General features: G+C 43.6%; 3 protein-coding genes across 5 annotated transcripts; all 3 read right to left on the bottom strand.

Annotated features, from left to right (window-relative positions):
* Nucleotides 1–4,532: 4,532 nt before the first annotated feature.
* Nucleotides 4,533–5,647, bottom strand: LOC121626348 (fibrinogen alpha chain-like). Its single transcript, XM_041964815.1, has one exon. It carries the CDS (start codon nucleotides 5,621–5,623, stop codon nucleotides 4,784–4,786), a length of 840 nt encoding a protein of 279 aa, XP_041820749.1. The 5' UTR covers nucleotides 5,624–5,647; the 3' UTR covers nucleotides 4,533–4,783.
* A 371-nt stretch (nucleotides 5,648–6,018) lies between these two features.
* Nucleotides 6,019–11,001, bottom strand: LOC121626336 (fibrinogen alpha chain-like). The gene is made up of 7 exons (XM_041964793.1): nucleotides 10,860–11,001; nucleotides 9,892–9,993; nucleotides 9,473–9,656; nucleotides 8,658–8,803; nucleotides 7,847–7,945; nucleotides 7,189–7,353; nucleotides 6,019–6,694 (listed from the first exon to the last, which is right to left on the bottom strand). Exons 1-7 carry the CDS (start codon nucleotides 10,914–10,916, stop codon nucleotides 6,023–6,025), a joined length of 1,425 nt encoding a protein of 474 aa, XP_041820727.1. The 5' UTR covers nucleotides 10,917–11,001; the 3' UTR covers nucleotides 6,019–6,022.
* Nucleotides 11,002–11,364: 363 nt separating this feature from the next.
* On the bottom strand, nucleotides 11,365–16,455 carry LOC121626329 (zinc finger protein 2 homolog). 3 transcript variants are annotated; one of them, XM_041964783.1, is made up of 4 exons: nucleotides 16,404–16,455; nucleotides 16,119–16,292; nucleotides 14,943–15,479; nucleotides 11,365–13,849 (listed from the first exon to the last, which is right to left on the bottom strand). In XM_041964783.1, the coding sequence occupies exons 2-4, from the start codon at nucleotides 16,231–16,233 to the stop codon at nucleotides 12,516–12,518; spliced, it is 1,986 nt and encodes a 661-aa protein (XP_041820717.1). In that variant the 5' UTR covers nucleotides 16,234–16,292; nucleotides 16,404–16,455; the 3' UTR covers nucleotides 11,365–12,515. The 3 variants fall into 3 exon arrangements, with proteins under 3 accessions (XP_041820717.1, XP_041820716.1, XP_041820718.1); XM_041964782.1 differs by having other exon boundaries at nucleotides 16,119–16,442; XM_041964784.1 differs by having other exon boundaries at nucleotides 16,106–16,442.
* Between the last annotated feature and the right edge of the window lie 5,571 nt (nucleotides 16,456–22,026).

Consider the following 22,026-nt stretch of genomic DNA (forward strand, 5'->3'; position numbering starts at 1 on the left):
AAGTCTCCTGATACATCTTGTAAAAATCAAACATAAAACATGGAGGAATATACAAAGACGCACATTTAAGTCAGCGCGAAATGATCAATTTAAAGATTTTGGCAAAGAAAACGTGGATCGAATTTTGATTTATAAACGAGGTGATGAGAAACTATTGGACAAGACGCAAACGCAAAATAGCATTCAAGCTAGCAGAGGCAACAGGTGTGTGCAAAACTGTCCTTTATTAACAGACCATAATAAGTTAGATTAGATGAGTTAGACGTATACAGAAATGACTGCACAGTGTGCTGACAGTAATGGTTTCTGTGTCCAGTTACGGCATGACAGAGTTATTAATAATGATAAATAATGAGGAGTGTGCTCTCAGGACTAATATTCAAACGTGTCTATCAGACAGAGGTAACATCAGCTTTGACTGACAGAGCGAGAAAATTCCAGAAAAATACCTGGTTAGTATGTTTAAAGTCTAAAGATCATGATATTCACAGTCCTTAAAGTCACCTAAAATACTTTTTGAGGTATATTTCAAATACAAATATTTTTGGTTTATGTGACAAAAGATAATTCAACAAGTTTGACCTTTAAAACCTGAGAGTTTAGACGGAAGACACTGACACGTGTGACATGGCAGCTGTGAGAGATTCACTTTGTCGTGAATCCATAAATGTCATTTTTTAAAATGTTTCCGTTAAATGTTCCCAACATTTGGCCACAGCTTCCTCAGAGGAAGTCTCGAGAGCCAGTTCATCAGGACACGACCGGACACAAACATAAAAACTGCATTTGTGTTTATTGGAACGAGTCCGATGAAGTTACAAAGTGCAGTTGAAAGAGAAGCAGTCATTCTTTTCTTCCTTTGCAAACTGTCAAACCGTCCCCAGCTGAACCCTTTCATTCCAGCTCTGCAGGACCGAGGGCGTCTACACCTGCAGAGTCCTCCAGCACCTCCTCCAGGACCACCAGGTTCTGTCCGATGTCTTCAAACTGGGTCAGCAGCTCTCTCTGGACTGTCGGGATGCTTTTATAGTCTGCAGACGCCGCCAGGCCGACATCTACAGGCTGCAGCCTGACATGTGGGATGTCCTGAGGAGGTGTAGCTGCCTTCTTTCTATGGTCAACAGTCTTGTCCATCTGGTCCACGTCAGTCTGAAGCCTTTGGTAGCTGGGATGATCTACACTGAACGGCAGCCCCAACCGGCAGGACCCGTAGCAGGATCGCAGCTTCATGTCAATATCCACCTGTCGAGACATCAGCAGAAAACACAACTTTGATATCTTACTCTCTCTCTCTCTCTATATATATATATATATATACACATGTATATATGTATGTATATATATATACATATATGTATATACATGTATATATATGTGTGTGTGTGTGTGTGTGTGTATGTACATGTACATATGTATATGTATATACATATGTGTATATATATACATATATATACATATACATACACATGTATATATATGTATGTATATATATATATGTGTGTGTGTATATATGTATATATATACATATGTGTGTGTGTGTATATATATATATATATATATATATATATATATATATATATATATATATATATGCCATTACTGTTGTGTTTGAGTCCACCTGATGAGCATTTAGTAAGTCTCTCTTTAGCTCTGCTTTTGGTCTCCACCAGCTGCTGAGGGAAATATCTGTCTCTTTAGCTGCTAAATGCTCCATCGTGTTCACCAGCTCCATGTGTCTGTCTGCCGTTTGCTGCTGAGAAGGTGGTGCACAGTGGACCGTAAGACCAGAACCAGTTTTAGGAAAGACGGCGAAAAGGTCTGCTGAGAGCTGCTGAGTCGGGCGATAATTCCCTGTGGGTTTGTCTTTTAAAGCCTCATCTTTCACATCAGTTGTCTGAGCTTCAGAGCAGTTTTAAGGATTTAATAGCAAACATCTCATATGAGCAAACTTTTCTTTCGAAGTCGGTGGTGGCCCAAAAGAAGAAGCCAGGAAACCACTTCTACCACCACTGAGGTACCCCTGAGCAAGGCCCTTATCCCCACCTGGAGGGATCTGTGGGGCGGCAGACCGGACTGTGGTTGTACTGAGCAGCTTCCAGGTGTGAACGTCATCACGGCCCCTCAGAAAAAACCCACCTCTCATCACGTCTCACCTCAGTTCGATACAAGTCCTCCACTTGCTCGTGGACGTGGCGGCGCAGCTCGTCGAGTCTCTGCGACAGCCTGGACGATCGTTCCCGTAGCGACGTGAGGTTCCTGGCCAATCCTTCGGCGTGTTTCACGAAGGCCAGCTCTGACGCTGAGACGAGAACGGCGCTCACTCATTTGCGTTACGTTAATCATTCTGTACCCAAACAGACGTCAGTCTTACTGTATCTGCTGACGATGACTCGCCGGTTGCTGTTGTACACGTGCGTCATCGCCTTCATGGACTTCTCGGCTGCATCTTCGTACATCTGCACCGTCTGACACACCTTCCACAGCTTCCTCTCCAGCTCCTGCTCCTTCTGTGAGATCAAACCCTGGAGTCTGCAGCCAGACGGGCATTTCCAGACCTTTGGAGAAGAACATGAACACACTGACGGGACTGTTGGCTCATTTAAATCAGGGTTAAAACACGTTTACTGCAGCTCTCTACTGAATTAGACGCAGAACTTCTTTTTAATCTGTAAACATTTGATTGCTTTTGTTTTTATTGCCTTTCAAATGTCATTTGAATGTTGAATTTGAACGACTCCAAATGCCACCAAAGTTGTCTGGGCGAGTAAATTTAATGCTACAAATAAGGTCCAGGTTGTAAAAAACTAAAGTTATCCTTTAATGTCTATGTTTAATGTAAATCTGTGCTTCTTATCTTATAGGCTTTTTATACACTTCTTAACATAAACTGTTTTGAACTCAAACCAGCTTCTGTCCAAGTCAACGATGATTGATTGACGTCCGTAGCTCCGCCCTCAGCTTTCATTTATTGCTTCATTTGAAGCCGTAGCCTGAAAATGCCGTAAATCCTGCTAAAACTGGCTTATAACCAAATTATTTTATTTTACAAATAAAGGCTGTGAAGTGTGTGTTTGCATTTTTCTTACCCAGTCATCATCCGAACACAGAGCGGCGTCCGTCGCCCGGCAGTGTCGCTTCCTGTGCGTCCGGCCTTGACCGGCAGGCCGTCGGCCTTCTTGGCTCTGCTGCTTCAGCCTCGCACACACTGCAGACAAACAAACAAAACCAAAGCAAACAGGTCTGAGGTCAGCTCACCTCGCAGAGATAAGATGTGATTGGCACAGCGTTTAGCTGACGATCATTAATGACCGATCTCACACGAACGCCTCAAAAACATTTATTCAACAAACTGAGTGTAGATTTTAAGTCCTGGAATAAAAAATTTTATGGTTTATTCTCTGTGAAATATGCTGAATCTGTCTTCTGCTTTTGGTTTTTGTCTCATTTTATGGCTCTTTTCTCACAGGAAGAGTCATTTTAGCTGCCTTAAAACAAGGCTGGATTACCAACAGGGCTAAGTGGATCTGCCTCTGACCCCCAGACCCTCAGGGGTCCCAAGGCCTCTGGTTTACTGTGTAGTAATTAGTTTGTGGTGATGGACGAAAATACGCTGCAGGTTATCATTTATTACAGTTTTGAGAAAATGTGACAAATACTAGATTTCAATGTTTGATTTCTCTTTAATTTACTTTTGATTTCTCTTTATTTCAATTAATGATGATTTTCAGGCACTTTGAAAGTAAACTGATCAGGTGAGACACATTATTAACCACCTAAAAACAGACATCACATGTAATCATGAGTAATAACATGTGAAAATGATTGAGGTGCACATTTGCTGAACATCAAGATGTTGAGCTGACCGACAGCACAAGCACGTGAAGGGTTAAATTTCTCAGCTTTGGCAGTTAAACACCTGCCGCCTGCATGTCTGATGCATCATTTCAGGCACATTTTGTCACTCTGACACTTTTAAAAGTTAATTTTAAAGGCACCTTTCTGGAGCAGATGCCACAAAGTGCTTCAGGTTAAACTTTATTAAATAAAATATTTGTCAAGGAACACATACAAAAAACTCAGACAGGAGAAATCCAGCACTGATGCAGACCTAGCTACCGGCTTCTTTCCACCTGCAGCCCGTAAACGCAGCCTCGAGACCTCAGTCTGCATTCGAAGCATCAGCAGGATGATCTGCTGGATAAAGTTGATCTCAAAAATAAAAGCATAAAAGTATCGGATATCCACATACAGGTGTATTCATACTACAATCAGACTACACACAGATATTAATTAGTATTTATACAATTCTCGTTAATCAATTGGTGTCTAAAAAGCCACATTTACTATTCTTTTCAATGTGTTTTCAAACTATGTTTTATACTTCAGAGGTTTATTACTTTGTAACAATATGAGCCAACATCATTTGTCTTTGAGTGATTTGTTCTTCAGACTGAAATAACAGCACGAACCACAGCAGCTGAAGTGAACGATGAGCCTTTATTGATTGAGCAGAGTTCAGTCATTGAGCAACAGAGAGAACAGTGGAAACATCAGGTGGTTCCACGAACACAGGTCAGATCCAAACAGACCGATGACATTTACACAGGACAGGAAGAATCAACACCCACATCCAGGAGTCTGAAATCTCACAATGATTAACACAAAGATCGACAGTCTCAAGGATTTTTGGCCTCAAATATTTATCTGCAGCTTCTGTTTTGCAACCTAATTCAATACACGGACGAGTATAAAAGTGTTTAACTTATTTGATCTTTTTTTTTTCTTAAAAGGCGGCGGGTCGGATAAACATCCTCACTGTTTTCAGGCTGTAATTGGCCGTTTTATACGTCACCCATACGACTCCGTTTTCAATCTCGTACGGCGTGTTTTTCTCCGGGTCGTATGTGCCTTCATAATAAATCCCATTCAGGTTAGCTGACTGGCAGTTGTTGTACCACCACCCGCCCCCGTACATCTCTGCACAGTTCTCCTCCCACTTGTCGTTGTCTTTGTCAAAGGTGCTGAATTTCATCCCGTTGTGGGACAGGTAAGACGCCATGTTAGAGCGCGGCACCACCAGAGCGTCCCCGGCATCCCCGGTGTACCCCGATACATGCAGCGGGTACCCTTCCTCCTCTGAGCCAACCCTGATTGTGTACTCAGCAATGGCTACGCCCCCTTCCCAATCTTCCAGCTCCACCTTTAGCATGCTCTCACCCTGATTAGTGAGCAGGTGGAGGTTCTGGTTGCCTAGCCAGAACTCCCCCTTGCCCTTCTCGTCCACTGAACCGAACCCGCTGCGATATTCGGCCCAGGAGCGGTTGAAGCTGAGCGCGCCACTCTCTCTTTGCTGGACTAACAACCACCCACCCATTAGCCCCTCCTGCTGACAGTAAACCTTCACTACCTGCGCGGAGTCCTTGCCGCCGGGTTTGATCTTAAACAGGCCGTTCGTTTCCCCTTTCAGGTGGTTCTGGTAGGCTTCAACACAATCTGCAAACAGAGAGGGGCACACCGCAGACCGCGAGTTAGCTTGGACCGGCTGCCGCACAGCTAGCTGAAATTTACTGCAGTGAAATAAGATGATTTTATCGTACGAAAAAAACAGGGCCGGAACTAGCATAGAGGACGCTGAGGTCACGTCCTCTGGGACGTTTCTGGGAATCTGGAGGGTTTAACAATTTTTTTTGGTGGGTGGGGTTTGGACTAATTTAAATCTTTATTAAATTAAGTTTTTGACAAGGAACATGAACAAAAAACTTTGATTCCAAAACAAGAGAACAGAAGCGCTTTGTTGCACATTTAGCTGCTAGCTACTTCCCATCTGCAGTCCATAAACGCAACCTTGAGACCTCAGTAATCTAACACATCACACTGAATATGAAAATCTTTAAGCTCTAGTAATAAACAACGACAATTAGAGTGTTCACTTCATCTTTTTGGTACATAAGGCTAGCTAGCAAGCTAGCTGATGCTACAGCACGCTGCCTAGCTGAATGCGCCGTTCTGGCCCTTGCAGATTTTACTCCAGGTCTGATGTTTTGGTACCTTTTCCTATATAATCGGCCTGCCGCTCGACACGCGTGCTCTTCACACTCCTGGCGTGGATGTCAGGAAGGTCATCCTCTCCATTGTCTGTCATGAACATGCCAAAGTCGAGCCCGTGTTCAGCGCCAAATGGATTCCCAAGTCCAGTTTTGGTATCTCCTAAGAGGCTACCCTTGGTGCCATCGCTGTGGATGGTCCTCATAGAGGAAGAAGAGGAGGAGGAAGTCGATGCATGGGTGAGGGTAGGAAAGAAAGAGCTCATCCCTCCCTTGGTGTGGTCTGTCATGGCCTGGCACTCGGGGCCTCCCTCCATCACCTCCTCCATCCTTTCCACCGGCCCGTCCTTCGTGTGGACGACGGTCCTCCTGAGGCTCTTGGTGCAGCTGACGCTCTTGGTGGACACGTGGCTTGTGCTAGGCTGGCCAAAGGCTTCAAACCCTCCGCCCAGACCAAACAAATCGCTGCCGCCATGTCCTCCGAGCTCAGTGATGGATTTAGATGACGTAGAGGAGGAGGTACCGGGGGAAGAAACTGAGGAGGATGATGAGGATGTAGATGCAGAGTAGGAAGTACCTGGGACCTTGGAGATGGTTGCTGGGGAACTGCTGGAGCCTTCCTCCTCTAGGACCAACTGGACTGTGTTCACCTGAGAAAGACAAAGAAGAATAACTTGAGTGTGACTGTGATTTGGTTTAAAAAAAGACAATGGCGTGTGTTTTTGTGATGATCTTTCAACACTTCAAAATCCATCACATCTTGTGTGAATTATGGGTGGGACTGGAACCAGGAACCAACGAATTCTTTGGGAAATAAATGCTGTCAGAACACAATCTGTCATACTTCAAGTGGATAATGTGATAATATCTTCTACTACCCAGGGATGGGAGGATGGCCTGGAGAAGTAGCCTCAGATAGCAGTAACAACTTTAACAGGTGTAAATGGATCAGACTTAAGATACTTAGGAATAAGGGCTATAATAGCTAATTGCTTGCTAGCTAGCTAGCTTACGGAAAACATCTGTGACTTTGACGACCTTCACTGGCTAAAATTCATTCATGTGACTTCATCAGGTATGCTTCATGATTGTTTTGGTGCCTTCAAAATCCAACAGCGGTCAGACCAACGTAGCGTGCCCTCACCCCGGGGAACATGTCTTCTGTCTGCTGTGCTGCCACTCTGCTGTCGACGTCCTTGGATTTGTAGATGCTGTCCACAATGGCGTCCCGCAGCGGCCTGCTCTTCATCACGTACAGCGTACCCACAGACTCAATGTTCTGGGCTGACTGGGAGTCCAGCTGGTGAATCTGGGAAACACAGAGAAAGAGGAAAGACCAAACAGTGTACATTTGTCATGACGAGTTTTAACCCTCTGAACTAATTTTTTATATGAAATTTTTATAAACAAATTTTATAAAGCAAAATATATGAAAATAAGAGGATAAAAACTAAAAAAATATTATTTAAAGGTTATTCAAAAAGCTTTGCCACATCTCTGTATTTATTTTTCTCAGGTTTGTGCATGAAATTTTGTCACCCAGAGACAATTTATTATTTCAATTCTGAAATAACATCCTTAATGTGATGTATTTCCTGTTGAAATGGGACACTGAAGGATCAATCTTAAGTGTAAACCTGTGGGATACGTGATACACAAAATGTTGAACTATTCCTTAAAATACTTTGATTATATATAATTGGACTGAAACATTCTTGACGGTGCAGAATGAAATGAATTTAGAAAATGTGAGGGTAATGTCCATTCCTTAAATGGTCCTGGTTGGGGTGTTAGGTCCTCACCTGTTTGTCCAGTGTCACGTAGCTGTCCTGGTCCAGCTGGTACTCGGCGAGGCCTTTGCAGGATCCTTTGCAGGAACGAAGCTTAATATCGATATCCACCTGACGGAGGAGACGAAGAGTTGGAAATAAGCTTCCAGTTTGACGGGCCTGAACCTGATGCTTTGTCGTCTGGTTTAAACAGCTCTTTAACTCGAGGTCACTATAAATGCTAAAAAACCAGAATCACCTTTGTTCAAGACAGACCGCTACTTCAAGTGAAAGCTAGCTGGTGACATAGCCAAGCTAACTTTAGCCGAAGCTAAAGCTAAATTTACATATTATATTTTGATGAGGTGACAGCTCTGTGGATCGGTTTTATCCATGTTCAGTTATTCCGCATAACTAAATGAGGGCTTTGCTAAATCCAACAATTCTAGAGGAAAAAATCAGCCAAACTCCTGTTAAAGCTAACTAGCTTAGCAGAACTCAGCAGCAATCTAAGCTTTTGACTGTAGTGAAAATCACATGGTGAGTTTAAGCTACATCTACATTACATATTAAAATGTATTACATTGTAAAATAATTTGCTAATTTACATTGAATGTCTATAAGCGATGGTCGGGTAAATAACGGGTCATCAATTATTAAAATAAGATATTGTAGATATTAAATTTTCTCCTGGTCCAAATGCGACATTTTTATACGTAAAGTACTTTGCATGCTAACCCGAAACCCTGACACCCTTCATTCTCAGTTTCAGCAGGGTTCGCTGCACTCGGACTTTAAGCAAATGCAAACATGTTCTTTTGTCCTTTTTGTCATTTCTTCGTACCTCCAGCCTCTGCATCTCCACGACCTGGTCTTTGACCCGATCCTTCATGGCAGCCAGGATCCTCAACTGTCTGTCGATCTTGATCTTCATGTCTGTGATTCTCTGACGAAGACTCTGGGCTAAGTCGTAGTAGTTGTTGTCACCACCTGGTGGAAGAAGAGAGGGTGCATTGGGATGAACCGATGGATAAAATGATAGATTGACTCATATTTAGCAAACTTTAACACTTTGTCAAGTATTTCAAATTGCACTCTACATCAACATTGAAAATAAAGCAGAAAACTCAAAGTGGGGTTGACTTGACATTGTGTTTTCTCCGGAATGAAATGCACTCAACACATTTGCTAAACCTCAGAGATACACTCAATGTGTTTACGTGAGAAAAACGAAATGTCAGCATTTGATTATTTAACTGCACAGAGCAGCTTTAAGCTGTTGGTCAGGCGCTGACAGAAAAACTGCAAACCAACATTCACATTGAGGCCTTTTCTAAAAACGCGGAAGAAAAAAGTTCAATACGAAGCCTCTCCGGTTTCTGATTTGCTCCAGTTTTAACTCCTCCACCATGTTCACCTCGTCTTCAGAGCTTCAGCATGACGCACATTTCCACAGCAAGGGTTATCAATTTTATCACTAATCAATTCCAATAGCTTCTGCTTTGCATTTCTTTCAATCAATGCCCAACTGCTTTCACTGAAACTCGACACTTATTGATTTGGATAAACTTCATCAGTGGAATCTTCTTGAGGACTTCAACACAACTGTGAATCTCAATCTAAAACTGTCTCCTCAGGTTAAAGTTGAAGTTGACGAACCAGCATCGACGATGAGTTTATCCTTCACGTAGTCGTAGGTCTGCTTGGACGCCTGGTCGGCAGAGCGGTGCTTGACCTTGTTCTGATCCAGGAGGCTGCGGATCTTCTCGATTTTCTTCAGCAGGCCGTGGTCGTATTTGTCCATCAGACCCTGGATCCTGCAGCCCGACGGGCATTTAGAGCCCTGACGGAGGAGGAGAGACAGATGGACAGGCGGAGAGAAAGAGATGCTTTAAACTCACACAGGATCAGAACATGAACTAAATGATAATCTTGATGGTTTGAGCCAGTTAACATGTGATCACATAAAACATCTGAATTTTAAGGTGCAGCTTAAAATTTGTGTTTTTGGCTACAAATCTGAGCTCTGGAAAAGTGTGGAAACTGAAGGATGGAGTAAATCCGGGAACGAGCTGTACCCATTCATCGTCTGTGCAGAAAGGCCACTCCTTCTGAGCGGCACATTTATCCGATCTGGTGCCCTGTTCCACCGGACGAGCTCCTCTGGGGTCCACCACAGTCTGGAAACAGACAGAGAGGGTGCAGATGGTCAGACCCGCCTTTCATAGAAATCACTTGTTTTAGTTCTTTTCTAGTTTAGTTTAATGTACTAAGAGTAAAATACATATAATAAAACAGTAAAACCATTATTTTTTAAATGAAAATCAGTTTCATTTGCGTCAGATTCATGAGTTAGTGCTTTTCATGAAGCTTTTCCAGCATTTTATTGGAAGCATAACCACACATCAATAATAACAGTTAGTAGTAATGGATTAAAAACACATTAATTATATGCTTTTGAAATGAGTTACTGCAGCCCTGAGCGCTGACTGCAGGCTTCCTCACCAATACCCACCGTCCAGAAAATGGGAGACTGTGTGTTGCCTGAGAGGTAAAACCCGGGGTACAAGCATAACAAGGTACTAGCTTCATTCTTTTAGCACATGCTAATAACCAAAGACAACACTCATGACTTTCCCATGGATTTTAGAGGTTTAGCTCATCTTAGCAGAGATTTTAGTAAATCAGGATACTTGCTTGAACCAAATAAAATTAAGGATAAATTTAGCATTATTTGTGTAAACAAATAGCACTTAAAGCATTATGATAAATATGTATATAAAGTTCACATATTTCCCTTTTTGGAGCGTGGCTGAATCTCTTCAGTTGAAGAACAGTCCAGATTAAATAGTAACACAAAAATAATAATGATAAAACATCAACGTGATGAAAAGAATAAACTAAAAAAATGGAAAATCTCTAAAAATGGATTTTGAAGCAGTTTTGTGAATAAAGTTTAGATCATTTCTGGAAGATTCGTCTGATTTCTGTCCGTTCAAAATGTTTTAACGCATTAAAAGCGTCTCTGTGACCTGAGGAGACTCACCTGAGCCGAGGCCGCAAAAAGCAAACTGAGGCAGACGAGTAAAGTGAGTTGAACCATCTCTGCTGCCGTCCTTCTTCCTCTGTGTGAAGACTTGTTTCTGAATGCTGCTCGAACGCCGCCGGCGGATCATTTGAAGCCTCCTGCTTCGGTTTGACGGACGCATGACTCATCAGAAACGATCACAGTTGAGTAACCTCGGCCGGTCAGGCCGATCGATCGGAGGCTGTTTGTTGAACCGTGTGTCTCTTTGCTGTGAACACGCACACGCACACTGAACAGGAAGAAAGCGGGTTCAGCCGCCGCAGGACTTACCGCCATCTGATCTGGCTTGTTTGCTCAAAGCAAACAGTGACAAACAGCACAGACAGCAACAATCATGAGCCGGGAATGACTCAAGCAGTGACAAATCAGTGAGACGAGGACATGAAAAGGAACACAAATATTACATCCTTTGTGTTTTTGTTGCCTTATTTTCAGCGTTTGACCTGTTTTTTGATCACATTCAGTTTATTGTTGTTAAATTAGTGAAAAGTTAAATGAACAGTTCATTTGCCTTCTTTCTGGCTGCGGCTTCATATTTAGCAGCTTTCCTACCCAAAAAAATCCTTTATTATTTAAAATTGATGCTACTCTCATTACTGTTCCTAATATGACGATACAGCCAGAGAGCAATTAGCTTAGCTTAGCTCAAAGACTAAAAACAGAGGGAAACAGCTAGCCGCAACAACAGATGTGATAAAATTCACACTGCTAAGGCTCACTAATCCACACGTCATATTTTGTTTAATCTGTGGGTGTCGGACTGTTAGCTTCAGTTTCATGTATAACACACAGATATTTGAACAATATGACCATCTAGCTCTCTAACTTGAGCGTAGATTATTTTCAGTCCAGAATTTGGATGAAAAATTAAGTTGTGCAGACTTTTTTGTGTACACTTACATACAACACAGTTAAATAAAAGTGCTAGAAATACCGCACGATGAACTGTGGGTTGTTATTGCAAAATTAAACAATATTAAAGAATAGAAACATCAGTGCAACAAGAAACATACAAAAAACACAATCAAGAAAAAACAGACTGAACTGTGTAGCTTTAAACAATCTGAGACTGCTGATGCGTCATATTTGATCAGTGGTTTTCCCAGCAGGGGGCGCCGCTGCAGCTGCTGTCTCCAGCTCGTCACACAAACTGTGGACAACTCTTAGCGAAGAAAAACATTCAAAGTCCAGAAATGCTCACGAGGTCGGTATGATCTCCTGAAAGTGACTCACACGAGAAATTAAGACTACGTTCTATCATGAATATGTTGAAAAGGTCGGAAACAAGTTAAAAGGTTAATTTATCCTAAGTTAGGGTGCAGGTTGAGTTAAATTCTGGGGAATAAGCACCACTGAAATGTGTTCTTGTCTTATTTTTGGGTATGTAGTTGTTAATTTGTGACTGCAGGAACCAACAGAACAAACATATCTGACCGACTGACAGACACGACAGAAAAGACCTCCACGTCATTTTAAAACGTGAAACAACACACAAACACACACATTCATACAGAGCCACAGAGCATGTGGGGGCAGAGTCACAGCTCGTTAATCCAAACTATTTCATTACGATCAAATTTTTTAAGCTTCCACAACAAAAGAGGGTCCAAAATCTCAGATACAAAGTCTTGCATCTTTCTTGGTGTGTGTTAGTCGGTGGTTTATGAGGTGCTGCAGGAGCCTGAAGCCCCTCTTGCAGCGCTCACACTCAAAGGGCTTCTCGCCTGTGTGAATGCGTTCGTGTTTGGTCAGGTTGCTTTTGTGGTTGAACTGCTTCCCGCACTCTTTACACCTGTAGGGTTTCTCCCCTGTGTGGACCAGCTGGTGCGTCTTCAGGTTCGACATCTGGGAGAAACGCTTGCCGCACTGGGAGCAACTGTGTGGTTTCTCCGCCAGCTGTCCACACTCGTGACCGGTCAGCGCCGCGAGCTCTGCGAAGTCCCGCCCGCACGCAGAGCAATGCGGCGGCTTCTCCTCGTGAGTGGACTGGTGTGTTTTCAGACCTGATGAGTGTGCGTAACCTTTCCCACACTTGTCACACCTGTACGGTCTCTCCCCGGTGTGGCCGCGCTCGTGGATGACGAGGTGCTGCAGGAGCCGGAAGTCCTTGCCGCAGTGTGAGCAGCTGTAGGGTTTCTCTCCGGTGTGAATCCTCTGGTGCTTCTTCAGGTTGTTCCTGATGCTGAAGGCCTTCGGGCACAGGTTGCACTTGAAGGGTTTCTCTCCTGAGTGGGTGTACTGGTGAGCCGTGAGCGACATGTGGGTTCTGAACTGCTTCGGACACAGCTTGCACAGATACGGTTTTTCCCCCGTGTGGACCCGTTCGTGCTGCTTCAGTTTCGCCTGATACTTGAAGCTTTTCCCACAGTAGGTGCATCTGTATGGCCTCTCATCAGAGTGACTGAGCATGTGGATCTTCAGGTCTCCCCTCCGGGCACAAGTCTTGCCACACTGTTCACATTTAAATGGTTTCTCCCCCGTATGGATCACCTGATGCTCCTTCAGGGTGCCCTCCCTTCCGAACTGCTTCCCACACACCTTGCAGCTGTAAGATTTCTCTCCCGTGTGGGTGAGGAGGTGCTGACGGAGGGTGTGCAGCAAGTAGAAACTCTTACTGCATTGTTTGCATGCGTGACGTCTCTCTCGCGGAGCCTCTTCAGACGTTTCTTTACCCCCGTGGTTTTCCCTGTTCTCTGTGTGGATGTGCACATGCAGTCTTAAGTGTGGTTTAGCGCAGGACGTCGAGCTGCATTCGTCGAACGAATACGTCTCCTGCTCGGTCCGTTCTGACTCTGGCTGGCTCGGCGCCCCTCCTGTCATGCTGCAGTGACGCCGCTGGTGTCTGATGACATTGCTCCTCCTTGCAAAGGATTTCCCGCAGTGCTCACAGTGGTGATGTCGGGCTTTGCATGCACCTTCCTGCTGGTTCATCTCACCTTTGTTTTTACCTGTCGGGGACACAAAGGAAGGGGCGGTAGAAAAAAGACAAGAGAGAAATACACAATTAATATTAATCATGTAATATGTATAGTTTCTGTCCGAGATCATTCGATAACACTGAGCTGGGATGTATTACTTTTCTTATGATGGCCTGTGATAGGGTTAGGCTATCTTTGATATTTAACTGAATAGCTTTGGGTTTTGGACTGTTGCTCATATCTGCTCTAAGAACAGAAAATCCTGATGACATTAAAAAAACTCATCTGCATGAGCCCTAAAAACCTGATTCTTAAAGGGGTCGGGTCAACCAAATAAAATAGAAAAATCTATTTTCTGTCCCGCCTCCGGTTATATGGACACACGCACTTTATCACACACACATCCATATGCTGGACTCCATCACACACACATCTAAATGCTGGTCTTTATCACACACACATCTAAATGCTGATCTTTATCACACACACATCTATATGCTGGACTTTATCACACACACATCTATATGCTGGACTTTATCACAAACACATCCATATGCTGGACTTTATCACACACACATCCATATGCTGGACTCTATCACACACACATCTAAATGCTGGACTCAAAGTGACTATTACACACTGTTATTTTGCACAACTGCACTACTGTGCACATATTTAACTGCTCAAATGTTATCCTGTATTACAGATGTTTATCCTGTATGGCCAGATGTTCAGATGTTTATCCAGTATAGCCTAGTTCTTTATTTTTATTTTACTATTTTGTCTTATATTGCTATTTTGTATTTTGTAGTGTATTTTTACCTACATGAAATTTGTTCTTTACTAGAAAATTGATCTCCACTTGTAAGTTGTTCATTACTTGAAAGTAGTTCTTGTTCTGATTTTGCATGCCCTTGTGTGTCCACCTTTTGAGCTGCTGGAACTGCATATTTCTCTTTGGAGATGAATAAAGTATCTATCTATCTATCTATCTATCTATCTATCTATCTGTCTGTCTGTCTGTCTGTCTGTCCATCACGTCAACAGTTTTCATTTGAACTATTTTCCCCTGAAGAAAACGTTCTACTAAAACCAGCATTTTCAATTTCATAGAAGCATTTACCTCCACCCTCAGGCTCAGAGGCTTCCACATCTGCTCCATGTGGCTTCGGTGTGGTGATGTCGTCTGAGGGCCTGTTTTGTGATTTCACATCTGTTTCCTCTTGACGCTCCTCTGAACTACTGAGCACGGCTGTTTTAAGGCACTCTGATGACCTGTAGTCCTGTTTGGGACGTACCACCCCATCGGAGTCGCCACCATCCTCCTCAATCACTAACTGTGTCCCAGTGAGTGACACCGCGTGACTCAGCTGCAGTTCATCCGTTTCTTCAGTTTTAGTTTCCTCACAGTTGAGGTCTTCGTCGTCACACTCCGACGCTCCTCTTCCTTCGTTTGTGTCACACCAGTCTGGCTTCTGGTCCAGTTCTGTGTTTATATGCTGCCCATTCTCACAGACGTCAAACTGCTCCTTGTCGTCTTCTAACTCGACCTTGATGCTAATGTGACTCTGCTGTGCTGCCAGATCGACCATGTGTCCGTTTGGTCCTGGAGGTTTCATGCAGTCCACCAAGCACGGCTCCTTCAGATCGAGGACTAAGTCTGAAGATGAGACAGGTTGATTTATAAAGCACAATTAATACACATGCAAGACAATGTGTCAAATGGATACAGCATGTATGGCCAAAAGTCTGCGGACACATCATTATTACAGCAATAAACAATAGTTGAACATTTTTTAACAACAAATTCAAAACCGTGGACATTCGTGTGCCTCTACAACAGTCTCCACTCTTCTGGTCCAAGTCCTTCCACCAGATTTTGGAACCTGAAAACAAGGATTTGCTCCTGTTCAGTCATAACAGCCTCAGTCCAACACTAACGTTGTTTCTGTTTCTGCTGCAAGTTGCCAATGCACGCTACACTGTACAGCAGGTGTGTACAGCAGGACTCCCCTTAACCCCTTGAATCAAATCTAAAATCTCTGAAACCATTAGTCAGTTCATTGATTACTCAACCTACAGAAAGATAACTGGCAATTTTAATCGGGGGTCAAGGGGGATTCTGGAGCTAGCCTGTAGTGGCACATCGAGGAACTACAGTTTTAGTCACTTTCGCGTCGGCTTCGGCATCTTCCATCCCCGGATGTTGCCGCTTGGTGAAAACCTGTCCGTCCCTGCCACCTGCTGGAACTGAACCTGCGATTTTGTGTTTCAGGAGGGACTTACATCTGCTGCTCACCTTCTGGCTCCAGTTTTATAGCTAGTCTCGGGTCTGTCGGTGTCTTCAAACAGTCCACCAGGTGGACTGACAGCTGCTTGAAGCCCAGCAGGGACAGACTGCTGGCTGACGCCATGTTCGCCTCTGCGGTCAGCCGGAGGACCAGTAAGAGCGAATGTGCTGCTGCCGACGAATCTACATATGTAACATAAACGTACATTAATTAATTACTCTAACGTCTTTTGGCTTTTAGTTATAGCTGAGAACAAAACTATAAAATCTGGTCGAAAGCTAAACAAAACATACGACAGACAATCCGTAGATGTACTCAAGCAGGCGAATGCTTGTTTCCTTCCGGGTTTAGCTGAAGGGCGGGTTCGTAAACCAATGGGCTACCAGAAAGTGAAGAGGAGGCGGGAACAACGTAACGGCAACAGCTGTAGGACAAAATTAAGGAAATACGCGCTTTGCCCTGAATTCTCCAATTGTCTGTTCGTTAATTACTTTTAAAGAATTATTTTGTGTTGGATTTGTCAGCAGGTGTTTAACTAACAATCCATTACGTTGATTATATTTATGCATTAATCGATTTTTATCATCTGTTTATACAGTTTTATCTGTACATATTGTTGGCTTTTAATGCCACCACATTGATCCCAGAGACATAGTTACTCTTCAAATTAATGTTTTTTACAAAAATATGATGCATTGTTGTAAATTAAAAAAAAAGAAATAATTATACTCCTCTTATGTTCTTTGAATGTGAGTAAGATACTGAATGGAGGACTGACATTAAGAGATATTTTCAGAGGCTACTGCAGTGTTGGTACTTTCCCTCCAGCAGCAAAAGCCATTAATGCAAGAGCACAGACTGTATTAAGAGTTTTTAGACAGCTAACCTAAAACTGTGAATGAAGTGTGGGGCGACCGCGGCTCAGGAGGTAGAGGGGTCATCCACCTATCAGAAGGTTGGTGGTTCGATCTTTGGCCTCGGCAGTCTATGTGTTGAAGTATCCTTGCACAAGATACTGAACCCCAAGTTGCTCCAGACGCTGTGCATCAGTGTGTCAATGCGTAATGTTTGTAATGAGCAGGTGGCCTAGCTACCAGGTGTGAATGAGTGAATGCAGGCTCGTGTTGTAAAGCGCTTTGAGTGGTTGGACGACTAGAAAAGCGCTTTATAAATACAGTCCATTTACCATTTAAGTAAATGGACTGTAATGTTATTTAATCTTAATGTTTCATTGTTTAGATTGTACAGTTTTATTTATTTCTTTTTAATATATGTCCTGTCACAGAGGTTGAAGAGTAACGCAATTTCGATTCTCTGTTTGTCCTGTACATACGGCAGAACTGACAATAAAGCTGACTTTGACTTTGATTGTCGTGCTATTTCAAGATGTTATTTACTAAATGTCTTTTCTATATTAATTCTTTATATTATTATTCATTTTGGTGTCATTCTGTAAAAAAAACAAGATGCAAACTTGTCCATACATGAAACATGAACATGCAAAGACAAAAAAATAACAATAAAATAAACTGCGGGCTGCACGGTGGCTCGGTGGTTAGCAGCCTGGGGTCTTTCTGTGTGGAGTTTGCATGTTCTCCCTGTGCAGCGTGGAATTTCACCGGGTTCTCCGGCTTCCTCCCACAGTCCAAAAACATGCTGAGGTTAATTGATAATTCAAAATTGCCCATAGGTGTGAATGAGTGGTGTGCTTGGTTGTCTGTCTCTATGTGTAGCCCTGTGGTAGACTGGCGACCTGCCCAGGGTGTCCCCTGCCTTCGCCCGAGAGACGGCTGGGATAGGCTCCAGCCCCCCCCCCCCCCCCCCCCCCGTGACCCTGCAAAGGATTCAGTGGTGTATAGATAATGGATGGATGGATAAACTGCTAAAACGAGATGTTTCAAGATTGAAGCTCCTGTTTGCAGCACTTCCCTGTAGACCACTAGATGGAGCCCCTTGATCAGTTTTCATCCGCCGTTGTCATGGGAAACCCCTCTTTCAGCCAGTTTGATTCAAACTAATAATTATTTGTAATCATTTAGAAATTAAGCAGCTTAGCATCATGAAACACAAGTTAAACAATGTAGTAAACAAGGAAAATCTACAGGGGAACAGAAGGTCTGCAGGGATTTGTTGAAATAGATTTTCAGATAGAAAAGACGTCCTGCGGGTCCTCAGGCTGACAGCTGATAAAGACCTGAACAATCAATTTGATATATTAACAATCTGAAGTCAGCTCTGCACTAATGTTGCACACACACACACACACACACACACACACACACACACACACACACAAAGACTGAGCTCTGATTTGCTCTTCTGAAGGCGGCCGTTTCTGAAGTCCCTCTGAAGTGACTTTTATGAATGTTGTCCATCTGAAGCCACAATTAATTGACTCAGTCATTTAAAATGCGAACGCTCGTCTGTAATCTGTGAAGTAATGAATTCATTCACGCTGTAGAATAGCTGGAACGGGCTGAGCAGGGGGAGCGAACACACACATGAAAAGGTCTTTCATCCTCCGAGCTGCCGGAGCAGAGCACACACGACTGCAGGGCTGGAGCTCTGCTGGACTGAAAGACAGCTTTTTGTGCTCATTTGATACCTTCTGGATGGTTCAAGCATAGAAATACGTAGAATTACTCGAATAAAACGAGTGCGTGGGTGCAGGAAAGCTCCTAAAACAGTGGTTTCTAACCTCGGGGTCGGGAGGGCGGCACGAGAGAAAACTGCAACCTGATGCACATAATTAAGTTTGCTTCAGTGGTTTCAGCCTCTCAACACCTCTAAAACCTCTACACAGTGGATGTTCTTCAGATCAGCTGCTCACACTCTAAAGACACGCCACCAAGCAATGGCAGGCGATTGGAGAGATAGATAGATAGATAGATAGACTTTATTTATCCCAAGCTGGGAAATTGCAGTGCAGCAGCAGCATCACACACAGTGAAATAAGTGAAAATAAGACTATAAAGAACAAACTATACATTATAAAATATTAAAATAGCGAGCAGTAAAAAGATTATATACATAATAATAATAATAAAATAGCCAAATAGTAAACAGTAGTAAAAGTATTGCACAAAAAGAATATCAAATGCAAAATGAGTATCAAAATAAGAATATCAAAAGCAGATGGCAGTGAAAATAAAGTGTACCGTGACTGTAAGAACAAACTATATATAATAAAATATCGAAATAACAAGCAGTAAAAAATTATATACATAATAATAACATATCAAAGGCAAACAGTCGTGATAAGAAGTATTGTATATTTCAGCTGTTATTGTACAGTGTAATGACATGTGGCAGGACAGATTTCCTGTATCTGTCCCTTCGATAGTGGAGCTGTAGCAGCCTGTGGGAGAAGGTGCTCCGCTGTCTGTCCACTGTGTGATGGAGAGGCTGCTGATCATTGTCCATGATGGATAGCAGTTTATTCAGCGTCCTCCTCTCCACCACAGTCTCAAAAGACTCAAGTCTGAGTCCGAGTACAGAGCCGGCCTTCTTGATGATCTTATCAAGTCTGTTGGTGTCGCTGGCTCTGATGCTGCTGCCCCCAACAAACAACAGCAGAGAAGATGGCGCTGGAGACCACAGACTGCTTCATATTAAAGGTCACAAACAGAAAAATGTTGGGAACAACTGAATCAGACTGATCCAGAGAGGAAGGAGCAGGTCAACAACAACCCTCTGTGTGACTCCAGCATGTCGTTTTCTTGTCACATTTCATATTCTGTGTGTGAAAGGACAAATATAACAGGTGTTGTTGCTGTTAGGGACAAAGTTGTCAGAACACAAAGAAGTCTTCACATGTCTGACCAAGAGTCCAAAACCCACAAATATTCAGTTTTGTGATCCCAACGGAGACGTCTGAACCGCGTTGTTTCTTGAGATTTAGCCTAAACCATCAAATCCTGGTCTCCTGCACAGCCTCAGCAGTTCTTTGATGGACACGGCGGCGTTTCGGTCGTGGACAGCAGAGCTTCACGTCCTCACGCCACCCCAGGCTTGGTTATATGAGGATTAATTACCTCGAATGTTGGAGGCAGCCGAATGAGAGGCGTCGACATTTCTTTTCCTTATCAGGCACTTTGAGAGAAATGTGAGCCTGCCAGTCATCGGCGCTCCCTGGATGTTGATGTGGATGGTATTTACACGTCAGAGGATGGTAATTACAATAACTGAGACGTGTCACGGACGTGGTGAATGCACCACCGCCTCCACCAAGGCAACACCGGAGCTGAAAAGCTGAAATTAGTCTGATGATGTCTAAACTCGTACAAACTTTATGACGATCCGTCCCAGAGCTGCTGAGATGTTCCGCCGCCATCGCCACATGACGAGCCCACATCCGTGTGTGTGGAGGACTTTTTCTAGCAGCCGAGCAGATCTCCAGTGTCTCAATTAGAGAGGGCGACGTTTTAGTCAACCCCCCCCCCATTTGAGGTGAGGGGGGGGGTTGAGACACAAAGAAGCTCGCCTCCTTTTTACATGTTCAACAAACTGATCAGCAGCTGGCTGAGCCACACACACACACACACACACACACACACACACACACACACACTGTGCTTCATCATTTCAAAGCCAGCGGTCTCACAGGGTGTAGGTGGAATACGTCAGGGCGGGGGGGGTACATCAGCTCCAGCTGTGCAGGACGGCAAACAGCAGCAAAGGAAACACTCACATTTCAAAACTCCAGAGTTTTTATGAGCGCCGCGTTTCACCTGCAGGGAAAACGTCGACGGTGCAGTTCTGCAAATGTGAGAGCCGAACTGTTGCCAAGGCCTCTTATTAAGAACATATTTTCTATTCTAAGACTTTTATTTTGACTTTATTTCACCTCTGAGCAAATGTGACAAAACAAAATGAGATAAAAAGTGTCAGGACATGAGGAAGACATGAGGAAGACATGAGGAAGACATGAGGAGGACATGAGGGAGACAGGATGAGGCACACGGCAGCAGTCTGTGTTTCTACACGAGATGAATGTTAGCTTTCAGTGTGCCAGAGGCAGACTCAGAGACGCTGCTGAACATGTTTTCTGCCCTGATGCACATGCTGTTAGCCACAGAACCAAACCTCACTAGTGTTCCATCAGTCTGTTCACACTCACAGATTTGCTGCCTTCACTGGCTTCGTGTGACGTTTGCGTGGTGTGTGTGTGTGTGTGTGTGTGTGTGTGTGTGTGTGTGCTTGTGTGTGTGTGTGTGTGTGTGTGTGTGTGCTTGTGTGTGTGTGTTTTCCTTCTGTCTGTCCTTTGAGCTCCTCGTCTTATTACTGTAAATGTTCTCTTTGCTCGCTGCTGTTTCTTTGCAGCGTCGAGGGACCACACATGCAAATTAGCTTGAAGCTATAATTTGGTGCGCCGCATCAAAGAGCCGTTAGCTGTCCCTTCCACACAAACGAAACAAAGACACGAACAACAGAATTACACGACGCTTCTTTGAATCGCCGCGCCGGTCCTGTTCAGAACAGATATTTCTCTGTCCTGTGGACTGAATCCACTCAGTTCCTCTGCATAAACTGAGTCTCAGGGAACAGGACCCCGCTCTGCTGGACCCTCGTGGCTTTGGGTGAACACAGACACATTCACAGCTCATTTTTTAGAAAAGTCTGACTGTTTGCTTGAACGAAACTCACGAGCGTTTGCTGGGTAATCACCTTCATGCCATCAGTCTTTATTTCTAGCGCAAAAATAATAATACATTTTATTTATGGAGCACTTTTTAACGAGACACTTAAATAAATATAATCTAAAAATAAATAAAATTAAAAGTTACACACGTTGTGTTGAGATCTGTGGATCAGATTTGGCTGTTAAACACACAGCCGTCGTCTTGAAACTCCCTTAAATAGATTTCAAAGTCGTGTTATCGTTCTGTCGTCGCCATCCTCTGCACTGCACCCTGA

This window comes from Chelmon rostratus, chromosome 23, assembly GCF_017976325.1.
Source record: "Chelmon rostratus isolate fCheRos1 chromosome 23, fCheRos1.pri, whole genome shotgun sequence".
Taxonomy (NCBI): Eukaryota; Metazoa; Chordata; class Actinopteri; order Chaetodontiformes; family Chaetodontidae; genus Chelmon; species Chelmon rostratus.